Raw genomic sequence first — 17,257 nt, 5'->3', positions numbered from 1 at the left:
GTGCTCAGGGCCAGTGTAGAGGGCTGGGTGCAGGGGGTGAGGGCTCCAGCTAGGAGGTGAAGACTCTGGAGTGGGGCCAGGAATTAGGGGCTCAGGGCTGGGGATGACGGGTTCGGAGTGGTGCTGCCCCGGAACTGCGGTGAGAAGAGAGGATTCCCCACAGCCTTCTCTTGCCGCAGCAGCTTGGGGCTGAGGGAGGAGCTCCTCTCCCTGGCAGCTCCAGCAGGCCTGGGCCAGGCCGAGGAAGGCGGTCTTCTCCCTGGCAGGCCTGGGTCAGGCCAAGAGAGGGGCTCCTCTCCCTGCCTGCCTGTGCGACCTTTGAGAGGTGGCCGCGCAACTTACAGGGAACGTAGCTCCCACTAACTTCTGTTGAAGTCAGGAGCTATTCTTGTGTTGAGCATCTCTGAAAATCTGAGTCTTAAATTAGAAAAGCTACAAGCAGAAGAGTGGGACAGAGGGGAAGCGGCCCTTAGGATAAAATCATATTGAAGCTAAAAGGATAAATGGAAAAAAGATTTTAAATATACAGCCAGATTTTTACCTCATTTGAAAATATGAAAAAAATCTCACTGACTTAATGAACTTCAGTAGTTACTCTCGACTTTCACCACCATGCACAAGTTCAGAATCTGGCTCAAAAAGAGGGTTTCAATCAAATCTCTCTTTATTCTTTGAAAATTTCTGCCATTCCTGCCCAAATAAGTCTTTCCAAAAACACCTTCAAAAAATGAATGAATCTTAAGCAGTTCCCTTGTTCGGTGTCTTTCACCATTAAAAGTCCATTCTTGCTTTTTATAAAGAAGAAAACTTTTCCCAACAAAATGCTTTGCATACTCAATATGATCTTGAGTTACATGGTCAATTCCACTGACTTTCCAGTTCTCTGAACTATCTATATATCAAAAAAAGTACCAAGGAAATAGCCTTAATCAAACTAATAATTTCACAAGCAGTGTTTTTCTGAATTTGCCTACATGTAAATTTAGATTATCATCAATGGAAATATTTTTTCACCAGTTGGTGTATATGGTGAAATCAATGTTTATCGACATTTACCAATAAAAAACATTCTTCCCAACCTACCTATATCTAACACACCAGTAGGCTACATACGTCACACTGCACAATTAATGGGCTGATGAATCATGCTCCTTGAGCAGTTCCAGTCAGTGAAGTTTTACATACTAATGCATCTTTAAAAGGTCTAGCTTTTTTCAATTAAATACACAAGGGAAGCAAAAGCCACACTTGCTTGATTTGAACATCCAAAACACTTAAAAGCTTTAAATAAATTCTGAGCACATAATTTAGCCTGATACAGTGGTATTCACCTTCAAAGAGCTTTAGAAACATTGTCTAATTATTCTTAACAACAAAACAGGTAGGTAACCGTTATTAAAAATCATCCTTTCCTCAGTGAAATTTAAAAAAAAACAAAAACAAAAACAAATCAGTGCTAGGAATACATAGTTATCACATAGCCTTGAACAAGAATCACACAAATCCTTACTTTCCAAATCAGTAGAAAATAGTTCATGATTTGCTAAAGCAACAGAATAAGCAAAGGACAAGTTCTCAGCATATACTCTTGCTCTTCCCCTCCTCCCCCCATATTTTATTCAAACAGTTGAGAAGGTTCAAAATTTGTGATTTCACAAACCACTGTTAAACCTGTCCCTTGCAGAGATGCAATCTATTCTATGGCTAAATTTCATTTAAGAGTGTTTTATGTCTATTTAACTTAAAACAGTGAGGAATCACCCCCATAAGGGGGAGGAGGAATATTTAACTAAACAAACAGATTTAATTAGATTGGTTGGACTTTTGGAGGTAGACAGAGCCTTCAGAAAGGAATCTTAAAATGGCCAAGTGGAGAAGGACATTTCAGTAGAGCTTCAAATGGAGGTTTCATGAGGATTTGAAGCTCCAAAGTGAGGTTCCAAGGCAGAAGAGGAGATTCAAGTTGAGACTTAAGGCTGGATATTACTGTGGAGAAATGGGAGCTATGGTGACTACATAGTTATAGAACCTACTATCCTGGAAAGATCGAATGCACTCAAGGCTGAGACTTGACTCTATCAGACAACTGGAAGTGGTATCTATTAAAATTGCTGAGAAGATATTCTAGAGCTGACTTTCAGGAGCCTGAAGAGGATCCAAACCACGTTCCTGGCACCAGAATTAAGACACTTTCCCATGCATTCCTGTAGAAATTTTAAGATTTTATGGATTTTAGTAAAATATCCATTAATTCTCAGACCACACATATGAAGATAGAGTCATGTATTCAGCCTCCAGACAGAAAGCTTCAGAATGACTGGGTGGGGTGTGGCATGTGCAGAAAAATGCCCTGAACAACAAGGGCAGGATGCCATGTGAAGAAGTCTTGGGAACCCAGGGCTTCTGGCAAGAATCATTGTGGCATTTCCCACCCCCATCCCCATATCTTCCTGGCTACCTAAGCAATGAAAGACAAGTGCCAGACCACTGGAGTGAAAGAAGCATCTACCTTCCAAACCTGAACACTGGGGAAATCAAAGCAAAATTATGGCAGTTTAACTTTGAAATGAAAAGCCAGCAAGTGTTGAAGCTGATAAATATGCTGCCATAAAATTAGGTCAGGTCTGCATGTAATGGAGCCAAGGGAGACTGGAATGAAATGTAGTTACAGATGGTCAACAGAGGGAAGGCTGAGAATGGGATCCAGAAGTACAAATCCATAAAATTATGAAATTCCTGACAGAAATAAATTGCATAATTATACATTTCAAAGAAATTGCCAGAGATATCTGGAGACCTGGGTGGATGGGCTCTCTCTTTATGGAATGATATAGAAATAAAAAAAAAAAAAAATACTTTTGCCAGGGAGACCAGGAATAAAGGGCCTGTAGCTCCACTACAGAGAGGGTCAAAAGCAGGAGTTTTAAGGAGTAGCTTTTAGAGGAAGCCAGAGGGGCTACTGAGAAAGTCTACACACCATAGGTTCCCTACCTTTCCCCAACCTGCTCATTGCAGAAGTCTCCTCAGTAACTTTAGCATGAGTGAGAGATTATATCTGCAGCAATAGCCGAGTGTTCAGGCCCTTTACCCGCACACACTAGACAGAAACATGCCCAAGCTGTCCACCTCAGTGCAACCAGGCCACTGGAAACCCAGTTTAAAAATGAAAAAATGGCAAATAAAAGTAATCTGACCAATCCGTCGCACATTTAGCAGCCTTACCTGTGATAATTCTTGAAATAGTTAACACTTTGTTTTCTAATGGATTCTTGCAAAACTTCTGACTTACTGCCACAAAATTCTTCCCCAACTTGCATCAGCCTATTGTAACAAAAGACATTTTAGAAGTGATTATCCATTCAGTTAGTTTTAACAATACTGGAGGAAACAACTATTACTTGAATGCTATTGTTTCAGCTGGAATTCCCTATCTCACCTATAAGCACACATACCATGCTCATCCATCACCACAGTATTTGAACATCTAACAAACAAAGATCACCACCATGCAACACCAGGCCCACACATGGTCTAGTTACTTCTATTGCATATTGTGGTATTTTATAAACACTCAGGGCCAGACAGCCACAAGCAATTCAAGTGTCTGCTTGGGATCCTATGGTCCAATGCAAGCTCTGTAGCCTGTTACTTGAACCTCTCTCCCCATATCATTCTCACTGTCCCAAAAAAAAAAAAGAAAAAAAAAAGGGAAAAGCACCCTGACCACCAGCACCACAACCCCAAATATAGAAGCAGGAATAAGAAGGAGCTATGCCCAGCTTCTGACACTTTTGGCTCCAGGTTTGGGGAGCCACTAAGAAGGATCATCAGAGTACTACAGCTCCCTTTCCAACACCCACTATGTCTGCAGGGTGGCCCAGAAGAGTAGCTGGCTTAGAACAAATTGACTCTTGTCATGAATTACCTTGCATGCAGGGAGCCCCTTGGTGCCATATTAAGGAATCACTCCTACTCTTTTCATAACCAGAACAGTGTGAAGTGGATGGAAATTGGGGCCAGGATGTAGTCCCTATTATGTTAATTTATCATGTCATCTTATGCTAATTCAGGCCCGTCATGCAGATAGAGCAAATGGCATTATTTGCCCCATCAATATACCTGCTAATGATATCTAGTACAAAGATAAAGTCATCATATTTGAAGTTAGACATGTCTGTCCCCAGCAGATACGTTTTCACTTTCAGCTGCACATCCTATAAAACACAAACATTTCAAAGTTAGTATTGAATCCTTACTAAATTTGTGTGCATATTACGAGTTTTTATATAGTAGCAATGACGATTCTGGAGTTCAAAATGAATGGCAGTGAGTTGAATGCATGGTTCACTAGCATGTTTTGTTGATTTCTTCAGATGTCTGACCACTCTGAACAGCAGCTTAGGGCAGTCCTCTAGAGAAACAAGGTTTGTTGAAAAGACGGTTACTCACCTTTGTAACTGTTGTTCTTCGAGATGTGTTGCTCATATCCATTCCAGTTAGGTGTGCGAGCGCCGCGTGCACGTTCGTCGGAAGATTTTTACCCTAGCAACACTCGGTGGGTCAGCAGGGTGCCCCCTGCAGTGGCGCCGCTATGGTGCCGGATATATACCCCTGCCAACCCATCCGCCCCTCAGTTCCTTCTTGCCGGCTACTCTGACAATGGGGAAGGAGGGCGGGTTTGGAATGGATATGAGCAACACATCTCGAAGAACAACAGTTACAAAGGTGAGTAACTGTCTTTTCTTCGAGTGCTTGCTCATATCCATTCCAGTTAGGTGATTCCCAAGCCTCACTTAGGCGGTGGGGTCGGAGTGAGACGTTGTGGAACGTAAGACAGCGGAGCCAAAAGCGGCATCATCTCTGGACTGCTGGACCAGTGCGTAGTGTGATGCAAAGGTGTGGATGGAAGACCAGATAGCTGCGCGACATATTTCCTGGATGGGAACACGGGCCAGGAAAGCAGCAGATGAGGCTTGAGCCCGCGTAGAATGGGCGGTGAGATGGCCAGTGGGAATGTGAGCCAAGTCATAGCATGTCCGGATACAGGATGTCACCCAAGATGAAATACGTTGGGAAGAGACTGGCATGCCCTTCATGTGCTCTGCGATAACTACAAAGAGTTGAGGCGAGCGTCAGAAGGGTTTGGTCCTCTCGACATAAAAAGCGAGAGCCCTGCGGACATCCAAGATATGCAGCTGTTGCTCCTGACGCAATGAATGTGGCTTCGGGAAAAAGACTGGTAGAAAGATGTCTTGATTAACGTGGAAGGCAGAGACCACCTTTGGGAGGAATGCCAGGTGCGGTCGCAGCTGTACCTTGTCCTTGTGGAATACCATATATGGGGGATCCGCAGTCAAAGCTCTGAGTTCCGAAACTCGTCTAGCCAAGGTGATAGCAACGAGGAAGGCTGTCTTCCAGGAAAGATACAGCAGCGAGCATGTGGCTAAAGGCTCAAAGGGGGGACCCATAAGCCTAGCCAACACTAGGTTTAGATCCCAGGTAGGGGTCGGGCGCTTGACCTGAGGGTACAGCCACTCCAAGCCCTTGAGGAATCTGGAAACTATGAGGTGAGAAAAGATTGAACTACCAGTTTCCCCAGGGTGGAAGGCAGAAATAGCTGCAAGATGCACCCTTATAGAAGAGATCGCCAGGCCCTGCTCTTTGAGGGACCATAAATAGTCCAAGATAATGGGGACTGATACATCTCCAGGGATAAAGTTAGGTTGAGCGCACCAGTGGGAGAAGTGCTTCCACTTGGCGAGATATGTCGTCCGCGTGGAAGGCTTTCTGCTTCCCAGCAGCAACTGTTGTACTGAGGTGGAACAACACAACTCAGAGTGACTCAACCAGACAGCAGCCATGCTGTCAGATGAAGGGACTGCAGGTCCGGGTGGTGAAGCCTGCTGAAGTCCTGCGTTATGAGGTCCGGGCACAGTGGCACGGGGATCGGGTCTGCCACAGAGAGAGGTCGAGCAACAGGGTGTACCAATGCTGTCTTGGCCATGCCGGAGCGATCAGGATTAGTTGGGCTCTGTCCCTGCGGAGCTTGAGTAGGACTCTGTGGATGAGAGGAAAGGGAGTGAAGGCATAAAATAGGTGCCCCTTCCACGGAATTAGGAATGCATCCAAAAGGGAGCCCGGGGAGCGACCTTGCAGGAAGCAGAACACCTGGCATTTCCTGTTCTCTTGGGAGGCAAAGAGGTCTATGTGGGGAAACCCCCACTTCCAGAAGACAGAATGGAGAATGTCCGGACGGATGGACCAATCATGAGACAGGAAGGATCTGCTCAGTTGATCTGCCAGAGTGTTCCGGACTCCTGGGAGAAAAGACACTACCAGGTCTATTGAGTGGGCTATGCAAAAGTCCCATAGTTGTATCGCCTCTTGACAAAGAGGGGAAGATCGTGTCCCTCCCAGCTTGTGTATGTAATACATGGCCGTTGTGTTGTCTGTGAACACTGCAACACAATGACCCTGTAGATGGCGCTGGAACGCTTGGCACGCCAGTCGGACTGCTCTCAGTTCTCGGAAATTTATGTGTAACGCCAACTCCCGAGACGACCAAAGGCCTTGAGTGCGAAGGTGCCCTAGGTGAGCACCCCAGCCGAGAGATGACGTGTCCGTTGTTAGGGACGCAGAAGACTGTGGTGGATGGAAGGGTGGACCTGCGCACACCAGGGATGGCGTCAGCCACCAGTTGAGGGAGCCGAGGATGCTCGGTGGAATTGTGAGTATAATATCTATGGCATCTCTGCCTGGACGGTATGCTGAGGCGAGCCAAGTCTGAAGTGGACGCATGCGCAGTCTGGCATGTTTTGTCACGAAAGTGCATGCAGCCATGTGACCGAGGAGGCCAAGGCAGGTGCGAGCTGAGGTTGTCGGGAAGCTTTGAAGTCTTTGTATAAGTGAGACTATTGCCTGAAAATGAGGCAGAGGCAAACTGGCCATTGCAAGATTGGAGTCCAGAGTGGCCCCGATGAACTCTATCCTTTGCGTAGGCACTAAAGTAGATTTTTCCAAATTGATTATCAGGCCTAGACGCGTGAATAGGTTCTTGATAATGCTCACATGACTGGTGACTTGTGCCTCGAAGGTCCCTGGAATAAGCCAGTCGTCGAGGTACGGGAAGACATGTATTCGACGACGACGGAGAGAGGTGGCGACTACCGCCATACACTTCGTGAATACCCGAGGGGCTGTGGAGAGGCCAAAGGGAAGGACTGTAAACTGACAGTGTTGATGATTTACCACAAAGCGTAGATACCGTCTGTGCAGAGGGTAAATTGCAATGCGGAAATACACATCCTTCATATCAAGAGCGGCGTACCAATCTCCGGGATCCAGGGAAGGGATGATGGTCCCCAGGGATACCATGCGGAACTTGAACTTTTTCATGAATTTGTTCAGTCGTCGCAGGTCTAGGATAGGCCAGAGGCCCCTTTTCACCTTGGGGATTAGGAAATATCGGGAATAAAACCCCTTGCCCCTTAATTCCTTCGGTACCTCCTCTATAGCTCCCATTGTAAGGAGTCTCCGAACCTTTTGGAGGAGGAGTTGCTCGTGAGAGGGGTCCCTGAAGAGGGACAGGGAGTGGGGTTGAGAGGGAGCGGGTAAAATAAACTGAAGATGGTATCCAAACTCCACCATGTGTAGGACCCAAAGATTCGAGGTTAATCGGGACCACGCAAGGAGGAACGGGGAAAGGTGGTTGTAAAACTGACAAGGATCCTGGGAGACAATTGGTACACTGCTCTCGGGCGCACCCTCAAAAGTTTGATTTGGGTCCCGCTGTTGGCTTGGTGGGACCAGAATTGTTATCCCCTTGAGGTCCAGACTGACGTCTGCGGTTGGTACGACCTCGCCTTCTGGTAAAGTCTTGTCTTGGCCTAGGCGGGGGGTAAGGGGACTGAGGTTGGGAACGGAAGGATCTTCTTTGAGTCTGGAGTATGCATTCCGAGCGAATGCATAATTACGTGATTGTCTTTCAGACTCTGTAGCCTAGGGTCCATCTTCTGTGAAAATAGGCCCTGGTCATCGAAGGGTAAGTCTTGTATAGTGTGCTGAAGTTCAGGTGGCAGGTCTGACGCTTGCAGCCATGATATACGTCGCATGGCGATTCCAGAGGCGACCATTCTAGCTGCAGAATCAGCGGCATCTAGCGAGGCCTGTAGGGAGGTCCTTGCTACTTTCTTTCCTTCCTCCAGTAATGCTGGAAATTCCTGGCGGGAGTCTTGCGGGACCAGCTCTGTGAACTTCCCTACCGCCTCCCAGGCGTTGTAATTGTATCTACTCAGCAGGGCTTCTTGGTTCGCTACCCTGAGTTGGAGGCCTCCCGCGGAATAGATTTTCCGTCCCAACAAATCCATTCGCCTAGCCTCCCTTGATTTAGGTGCAGGGGCTTGCTGGCCATGGCGCTCCCGCTCATTGACGGACTGTACAACCAATGAACAGGGAGTGGGGGGGACATAAGTATTCATACCCTTTGGAGGGCACCATGTATTTCCATTCGACCCCTCTGGCTGTGGACGGGATAGATGCCGGGGATTGCCAAATGGTGTCTGCCTTAGACTGGATCGAACGAATGAACAGCAGGGCCACTCTGGTTGGTGCCTCCGCCGACAATATACTTATCACGGGGTCCTCTACCTCTGGAACTTCCTCTACTGGCAAGTTGATATTCTGGGCAACACGCTGCAGGAGGTCCTGGTGTGACCCGAGGTCAATTGGAGGCGGGCCCAACGATGTCCCCATTACCGCCTCATCCGGAGAAGAGGAGGATGAAAGTCCCGGGACGAGTGGGTCCTGTACTGACTCCTGATCCTGGGGGACATCTGAAACTGGGAGATTGTGGAGGTCTGGTGCGGGGACAGGAGCTTTCTCCGTACCAGCAGGGGGAGGCCAGCTAACAATGGCCTCTGGCACGCGGTGTTCTGAAGGGACGGAACGTGATGGCACAGCAGGTTCACCTTGGGCTTGGTGATAAGCCCAAGGCGTCCAAAAGGACCACTGATGAGGTCCTTCGTCCGGACCGTGGGATCCTTGGGCGAACCTGCTGTGATTATCCGAATCCCCATAGGAAGCACTGCCCGCATGGGATGATACAGATGGATGACAAGGCGGCCACAGAGGAGCTGAGACCATTTGGGGAGGGTCTCAGCGTCTATTCGATTCGTCTCTGCATGGCACCGGAGAACGGTACCGGGAGTCGTACCGGCACCAAGAGCAAGACCGGGACCTGCAACCGGCATGGTGCCGGGAGGTCGACCGGCGCCTTCAATCCCTGGGTCGAGATCGGCTGCGAGAGGTACAGTGCCACGAGCGGTGACAGGACCTGGATCGGTGCCACGAGTACAACCGGTATCTAGATGGAGAGCGGTACCGGGACCGCGAGCGGCGTCGGGACCAGGATCGATGATGGGACCGAGAGTGTCTGCAGGACCTGGATCGTGACCGGCGACGTTCGGTGGTGCTGGGCGAGGATGGTCTCAGCAGTGCTGGCTTGCCTAATGATTGAACAACCCGCATCAGCGATGCCGGCGGTTGAGGCAGCTTGGGCTCCGTCAAGGCAATCAACTCCTTTGCCGTAGAGAACGTCTCCGGCGTGAAGGGCACAATAAGCTCAACCACGGCGTGTGCCAGGGAGCTGGTAGGCACCAGACTCGACGGCTCACGCGAGACCGGAATCAACGGTGCAGAATACGTCGGTGCTGCGGCAGTTGACGGTACCAGGCAGTTCGACTTAGTTAGGCGCTCTAACTGCGGCGTAGACACAGGAGCCGCAGGAGTCTTATGCTTCTTGATCCCTGGGGAGAGAGCGCGGTGCCGGGCAGGGGCCTGAGCCAGTGATGGCTGGTGCCGAGTAGCCTTCACGGTGCCCGTGCACTCTGGTGCGGAAGAGGCACTTGTCCTCGGTGCAGCAGTCGGTGCCGAAGATGGAGGAGTTAGCGCTGCCTCCATCAGGAGTTGCTTGAGACGAATGTCCCGCTCCTTTTTCGTCCAGGGCTTGAAAGCCTTGCAGATGCAGCACTTGTCTGCGAGGTGGGATTCGCCCAAGCACTTGAGACAGGAGTCGTGAGGGTCTTCTGTAGGTATCAGCCTATGACAGGCCGAGCACGGTTTGAAGCCCGGTGAGCCGGGCATGGGCCCTGGTACTGGGTATGGGGAACAGGCTAATCCCCGATCTCCCTTAACTATATACAATAACTACTACAAAGAACTAATAAAACTAACTAGAAATATAGAACAGTGAACTATATCCACAAAAAAGGTTAGAAACAAGCGAATAGCTAGGGAGGTGGAGAGCAGCTAAGCCGCGCTCCACTGTTCCAACGACCAACACAGGTGGTAAGAAGGAACTGAGGGGCGGATGGGTCGGCAGGGGTATATAGCCGGCACCACAGCGGTGCCATTCGAGGGGGAACCCTGCCAACCCACTGAGTGCTGCTAGGGTAAAAATCTTCCGACGAACGTGCACGTGGCGTGCGCACCCCTAACTGGAATGGATATGAACATGCACTCAAAGAAGAACTGATCATTTTCATTAGTATACGTGATCTTTCTTTGGCTTTCACATCATATCATTAGTTCACTAGTCAAAAATAGTTTCTTGCAACTTTCAGCAATACAGTGTTAATCCAAACATGAGATGCCAAGATTGTTGTTGATAGTGGTTTAAAGAATGCTTTGGATTATTGCCACTCTAAGCAAATCACACAAGGTTCAGAGCTTTGGCATACAAAATTTTGGGTGTTTATTGAAAACCTTTGGGCTAGTAATCAGGTTAGAACTATCATAAAAATAGATAGGCTCACAAGATTTCTGGTTTTCCCTAAACCTTACTGATAGAATGACACAGCCCTGTATTTCAGTATTTCCTCTTCCAGCTGATACCAGGAAGGGAAGAGCTGCAAATGTACTACACTCAGCTGTATATGAACAGCTTTAAGAACCTTAAAAAAAAAGAATCCCTCACCTTGTTACTGATGCTCTAAAGATTATTACTCTTAACATGTCATACCATTTTATGATACGTGTCTTCAGTGTAATGATGGGGACTCATGAAAAAGTTCTATTCGTCTCTTCAAATACTGCTTCCAAAACTGTATATAGCTGGCAGTTGGAGGCGGAGCTACCAAGGAAGGTTTGAAAGCTAGAAGCCTCTGGTAATTGGCTGAGCCTTAACCAGTGGGAGGGGCATTCACTCAGGCCAGGGCTTCATAAAGCTGTGCACAAGGGACCAGGGAGCTTAGCGACCAGGAGCTGCTAACAGGGAGTTTCGCAAGGAAGTTTGGAAGGGGAGTAGGAAGGGAGTGGGGGGTCCCTTGTCGGTCTCATCTGTGACCCATCGGTCCCCTGAACCTATAAACCAAGCCACATCCGAAACCTTTCTGTTTAAAGCAGAGCAGGGCGGACAGGGAGCTGCAGATGGGAATTTGAGAGAGTTTGACAGAAGGAGGCTTACGATGGTGAGGAGGACCCGCAATACCTGTGGCAGCACTGCTTCTGTCTCCTATACCTGCGCCTGTAGCCAGACAGAGCACCAAAGCATGGATGCTTTTACCCAGACTCTGGTGTGGGCTTGCAAAGACTGTAACTTGCAATTTCCACTTACTGATATCCAGGCTGGGGGTGGCATCCAATGTGAAAGGTGCCTACTGGTGGAATCTCTCAGGCAGCAGGTGGGAGAGCTACAGGAGGAGGTGGTTAGGCTGAGGAACATCCGTATCCATGAGCAATTCCTGGACAGTATCCATGTGGAGACAGCTGACGTAGCTGTCTCAGTTCATAGGACTACTGACACACCAGTGGAAGAGGAGATGGCTCAGGGTGGACACTGGCAGCTGGTTACTTCTGGCAGCAGGCAGTGCTCCACCCCTGCTGCAAACCCTCCTGCTGTGGTAATAGATAACCGTTATGCTCTTCTTGATACAGGAGAGAAGGAATCACCCCCAACAGTTAAGGAGGGGAAGCCTCGTACCCCTAAGGCTGGGAGGTCTGCTGCCACCACTGATAATAAGAAACGTAGGGTAGTGGTGGTTGGAGACTCTCTGCTGAGGGGGACACCCATCTGTTGCCCTGATCGTTTACCCCAGGAGGTATGCTGCCTGCCAGGGGCCCGTATCCGAGATGTTACAGAGGCATTGTCGAGGATTATCCGGCCTTCTGACTAATGTCCCATGCTACTCGTCCATGTGGGCGCAAATGATACTGTGAGGTGTGACACTGAGCAGATCAAGAGTGACTACAGGGCTCTGGGAGTACGGGTTAAGGAGTTTGGAGTGCAGGTGGTATTCTCTTCGATTCTTCCTGTCGAAGGTAGGGGCCCGGGCAGAGACAGATGCATCGTGGAGGTGAATGCTTGGCTGCGAAGATGGTGTCCTCGACCACGGGATGCTATTCGAGGAAGGACTGCTAGGCACAGATGGCGTTCACCTTTCGAGAAGGGGAAAGGCCTTATTTGCGCACAGACTGGCTAAACTAGTAAGGAGGGCTTTAAACTAGGTTTGACTGGGACAGGTGAGCAAACCCCACAGGTCAGTGGGGAACAAGACCTGGGAGATGGGTTGGAAACAGGAGGGAGCACGGGCTATAATGGCAGAGAGAAAGGAGGGTCAGGAAAAAGCTGGGAGGCAAGATCAAATCAGTATCTTAGATGCCTATATACAAATGCAAGAAGTATGGGTAATAAGCAGGAAGAACTGGAAGTGCTAATAAATAAATACAACCATGACATTGTTGGCATTACTGAAACTTGGTGGGATAACACACACCACTGGAATGTTGGTGTGGATGAGTATAGTTTGCTCAGGAAGGATAGACAGGGGAAAAAGGGAGGAGGTGTTGCCTTACATATTAAAAATGTACACACTTGGACTGAGGTGGAGATGGACATAGGAGATGGAAGTGTGGAGAGTCTCTGGGTTAGGCTAAAAGGGGTAAAAAACACGGGTGATGTCGTGCTGGGAGTCTACTACAGGCCACCTAATCAGGTGGAAGAGGTGGATGAGGCTTTTTTCAAACAACTAACAAAATCATCCAAAGCCCAAGATTTGGTGGTGATGGGGGACTTCAACTATCCAGATATATGTTGGGAAAATAACACCGCGGGGCACAGACTATCCAATAAGTTCCTGGACTGCATTGCAGACAACTTTTTATTTCAGAAAGTTGAAAAAGCTACTGGGGGGAAGCTGTTCTAGACTTGATTTTAACAAATAGGGAAGAACTTGTTGAGAATTTGAAAGTAGAAAGAAGCTTGGGTGAAAGTGATCATGAAATCATAGAGTTTGCAATTCTAAGGAAGGGTAGAAGGGAGTACAGCAAAAGAGAGACAATGGATTTCAGGAAGGTGGATTTTGGTAAGCTCAGAGAGCTGATAGGTAAGGTCCCATGGGAATCAAGACTGAGGGGAAAAACAACTGAGCAGAGTTGGCAGTTTTTCAAAGGGACGCTATTAAGGGCCCAAAAGCAAGCTATTCCGATGGTTAGGAAAGATAGAAAATGTGGCAAAAGACCACCTTGGCTTAACCATGAGATCTTGCGTGACCTACAAAACAAAAAGGCGTCATATAAAAAATGGAAACTAGGTCAGATCACAAAGGACGAATATAGGCAAATAACACAGGAATGCAGAGGCAAGATTAGAAAGGCAAAGGCACAAAATGAGCTCAAACTAGCTATGGGAATAAAGGGAAACAAGAAGACTTTTTATCAATACATTAGAAGCAAGAGGAAGACCAAGGACAGGGTAGGCCCACTGCTCAGTGAGGAGGGGGAAACAGTAACGGGAGACTTGGAAATGGCAGAGATGCTTAATGACTTCTTTGTTTCAGTCTTCACTGAGAAGTCTGAAGGCATGTCTAGTATAGTGAATGCTTATGGGAAGAGGGTAGGTTTAGAAGATAAAATAAAAAAAGAGCAAGTAAAAAATCACTTAGAAAAGTTAGATGCCTGCAAGTCACCAGGGCCTGATGAAATGCATCCTAGAATACTCAAGGAGTTAATAGAGGAGGTATCTGAGCCTCTAGCTATTATCTTTGGGAAATCATGGGAGACGGGGAGATTCCAGAAGACTGGAAGGGTGCAAGTATAGAGCCCATCTGTAAAAAGGGAAATAAAAACAACCCAGGAAACTACAGACCAGTTAGTTTAACTTCTGTGCCAGGGAAGATAATGGAGCAGGTAATTAAAGAAATCATCTGCAAACACTTGGAAGGTGGTAAGGTTATAGGGAATAGCCAGCATGGATTTGTAAAGAACAAATCGTGTCAAACTAATCTGATAACATTCTTTGATAGGATAACGAGCCTTGTGGATAAGGGAGAAGCGGTGGATGTGATATACCTAGACTTTAGTAAGGCATTTGATACGGTCTTGCATGATATTCTTATAGATAAACTAGGAAAGTACAATTTAGATGGGGCTGCTATAAGGTGGGTGTACAACTGGCTGGATAACCGTACTCAGAGAGTAGTTATTAATGGCTCCCAATCCTGCTGGAAAGGTATAACAAGTGGGGTTCCGCAGGGGTCTGTTTTGGGACCGGCTCTGTTCAATATCTTCATCAACGATTTAGATGTTGGCATAGAAAGTACGCTTATTAAGTTTGCGGACGATACCAAACTGGGAGGGATTGCAACTGCTTTGGAGGACAGGGTCAAAATTCAAAATGATCTGGACAAATTGGAGAAATGGTCTGAGGTAAACAGGATGAAGTTCAATAAAGATAAATGCAAAGTGCTCCACTTAGGAAGGAACAATCAGTTTCACACATACAGAATGGGAAGAGACTGTCTAGGAAGGAGTATGGCAGAAAGAGATCTAGGGGTCATAGTGGACCACAAGCTTAATATGAGTCAACAGTGTGATACTGTTGCAAAAAAAGCAAACGTGATTCTGGGATGCATTAACAAGTGTGTTGTAAACAAGACACGAGAAGTCATTCTTCCGCTTTACTCTGCGCTGGTTAGGCCTCAGCTGGAGTATTGTGTCCAGTTCTGGGCACCGCATTTCAAGAAAGATGTGGAGAAATTGGAGAGGGTCCAGAGAAGAGCAACAAGAATGATTAAAGGTCTTGAGAACATGACCTATGAAGGAAGGCTGAAGGAATTGGGTTTGTTTAGTTTGGAAAAGAGAAGACTGAGAGGGGACATGATAGCAGTTTTCAGGTATCTAAAAGGGTGTCATCAGGAGGAGGGAGAAAACTTGTTCACCTTAGCCTCCAATGATAGAACAAGAAACAATGGGCTTAAACTGCAGCAAGGGAGATTTAGGTTGGACATTAGGAAAAAGTTCCTAACTGTCAGGGTAGTTAAACACTGGAATAGACTGCCTAGGAAAGTTGTGGAATCTCCATCTCTGGAGATATTTAAGAGTAGGTTAGATAAATGTCTATTAGGGATGGTCTAGACAGTATTTGGTCCTGCCATGAGGGCAGGGGACTGGACTCGATGACCTCTCGAGGTCCCTTCCAGTTCTAGAGTCTATGAGTCTACTTACACACATACACAGAGTATGTGCTTAAAATGTCAAAAGTCTTGGTTTAAATTAAATGTAAAACTTCAGAGTTAAAAACACATATTATCCTGAATTCATACCACTGGGCTTCAGCACAGCCGGTAGAAAACATAATCCCCTGATTTAAACCCTTATGAGACTTGGCAGTATTTGCTGAAATACTTGAACTTGTTCTGCTGATGCCTAACGTGGTCTTTTAGTCCACTTTGAAATGTTCTGTCTGTTGTTACTTTAAAACAAACTATCGAAACTCATTTATGTTATGTGAGTTGTTCATGTGTGCGCACACTTCCTTCTTTTCATCTTGCCAGAGCTATGGATGTGAGACTGCAGACAAGAAATGAGCTGGTCTTGCCTATTACATAATAGTCTCCCTACTACAAAAATTAGCACCACTATTGGTGCTCCTGTTGCCATTGTAACCCAAGAACTGGCTGTGTTCGGAGAACGAGCCATCCTTTTCACTCTATAATTCCTTTAAATTATTTTAATTTCTATTTATCTACAGTAGTTTGATTTCTAACAAAGATCATCATATAAGATTTATACTTTGTATTTGGAGAAGAGTATGTTTAGACAATCCAAAACAAACCTGCCATATTCGTGAAAGTCCATGTTCTAATTTCTTTTGTACATAGCTACGGTCAAAATTGGTCTCCTCAGCTCCAATCACATTGTTGCCATCTGAAACTGAAATTGGAAGATTATTGGAAATAACCAAACTTTTAGACTAAATGAACCTACTGCCTCTAAGTTGGCCTACAGGGTTGAGACTAGATAATGGCTAACTTTGTTTCTCTGTAGTTGAAAAGTCTGAACTTTTAAAGGGACAGCAATAAAATCTTTAAAAAGAAAAAACAGACAGATAAAGTTATGTTTGGCTAAGAAAACACAATATCCCATTTCATAAAACCAACTAAGATAAAAAGGTAACTGACATTCATGTTTCAAATGGAGGGAGGATATAGATTGTCTAATCTAAATATCAGCCACTCTCTACTACGAAATATTCCCTAATGTAGTCTAGCTTTGTAAAGAAGAACCATTAGTTGAAAAAATGTAGAAATAAGGTTTCCAACGTGTGTCCAGCAGTATACACTGGCTGAAAGTTTCGAGAAAGACCATGCAATCTTTGCTCCACTGAGCAATACCAGAAGTGCTGTATACTTGGCTTCTTTCTCTCATTCTTCTCTCCATGCATTTTTCCACAGTACATCTACACATGAAACAATCTTGTAATCCCAAAACCAAGACATTTTTCTCATTCAAATCCCATCTATTCAATTCAGACTCTTGTACAGCACTCGTTACCAGACCCATCTTACCACAATCCTTCTCCAGGAACTTTAAGGCAATCTTTTGGGTATTATGGACCCAAGCTATTGAGTGATTTGAAGATAAGGCCTTGGATATGGTATCTATGAAGAGCCAATAGGACAGGTCTGATTTATTCAAGCTACCCTGTTTTCCTCAGGAGATGGGTTGATAAATTTCATACTACTTGGACTTTGCTGAAAGTTGACTGTTTTGTGAGCAGGTAGACACAAACTGCTGTAGTCCAGCCAGAAGTGGGCGGGGGAGGAGGGAGAGAAGAGAAGTATCTCTGAGGCTAGATCTAATCTGCCAGGAGGGAACACAGTTTACTGGCCAGTCAACGAGGATAGATCACATCACTTGAAAATGCTACTACATATCTTAGCACCAACAAGGAATCCAGGAGCACTCCTGACTGCAGACCAAA

The 17,257-nt window shown here is 46.5% G+C and overlaps 1 protein-coding gene across 3 annotated transcripts in view; it reads right to left on the bottom strand.

Moving 5' to 3' along the window:
* The window catches only part of VPS50 (VPS50 subunit of EARP/GARPII complex), a 187,432-nt gene that overhangs the window by 90,696 nt on the left and 79,479 nt on the right, over positions 1-17,257 (bottom strand). For all 3 annotated transcript variants that reach the window (XM_050939528.1, XM_050939530.1, XM_050939529.1), the window contains 3 exons: positions 16,109-16,206; positions 4,120-4,214; positions 3,223-3,321 (listed from right to left, as the gene is read on the bottom strand). In XM_050939528.1, the coding sequence (XP_050795485.1) occupies positions 3,223-3,321; positions 4,120-4,214; positions 16,109-16,206 (292 nt within the window). The remainder of the gene's footprint in view (positions 1-3,222; positions 3,322-4,119; positions 4,215-16,108; positions 16,207-17,257) is intronic.

Source organism: Gopherus flavomarginatus, chromosome 2 (genome assembly GCF_025201925.1).
Source record: "Gopherus flavomarginatus isolate rGopFla2 chromosome 2, rGopFla2.mat.asm, whole genome shotgun sequence".
Taxonomy (NCBI): domain Eukaryota; kingdom Metazoa; phylum Chordata; order Testudines; family Testudinidae; genus Gopherus; species Gopherus flavomarginatus.
Note: the sequence above shows the minus strand (reverse complement) of the source record. Positions and strands in the feature narration are given on the sequence as shown.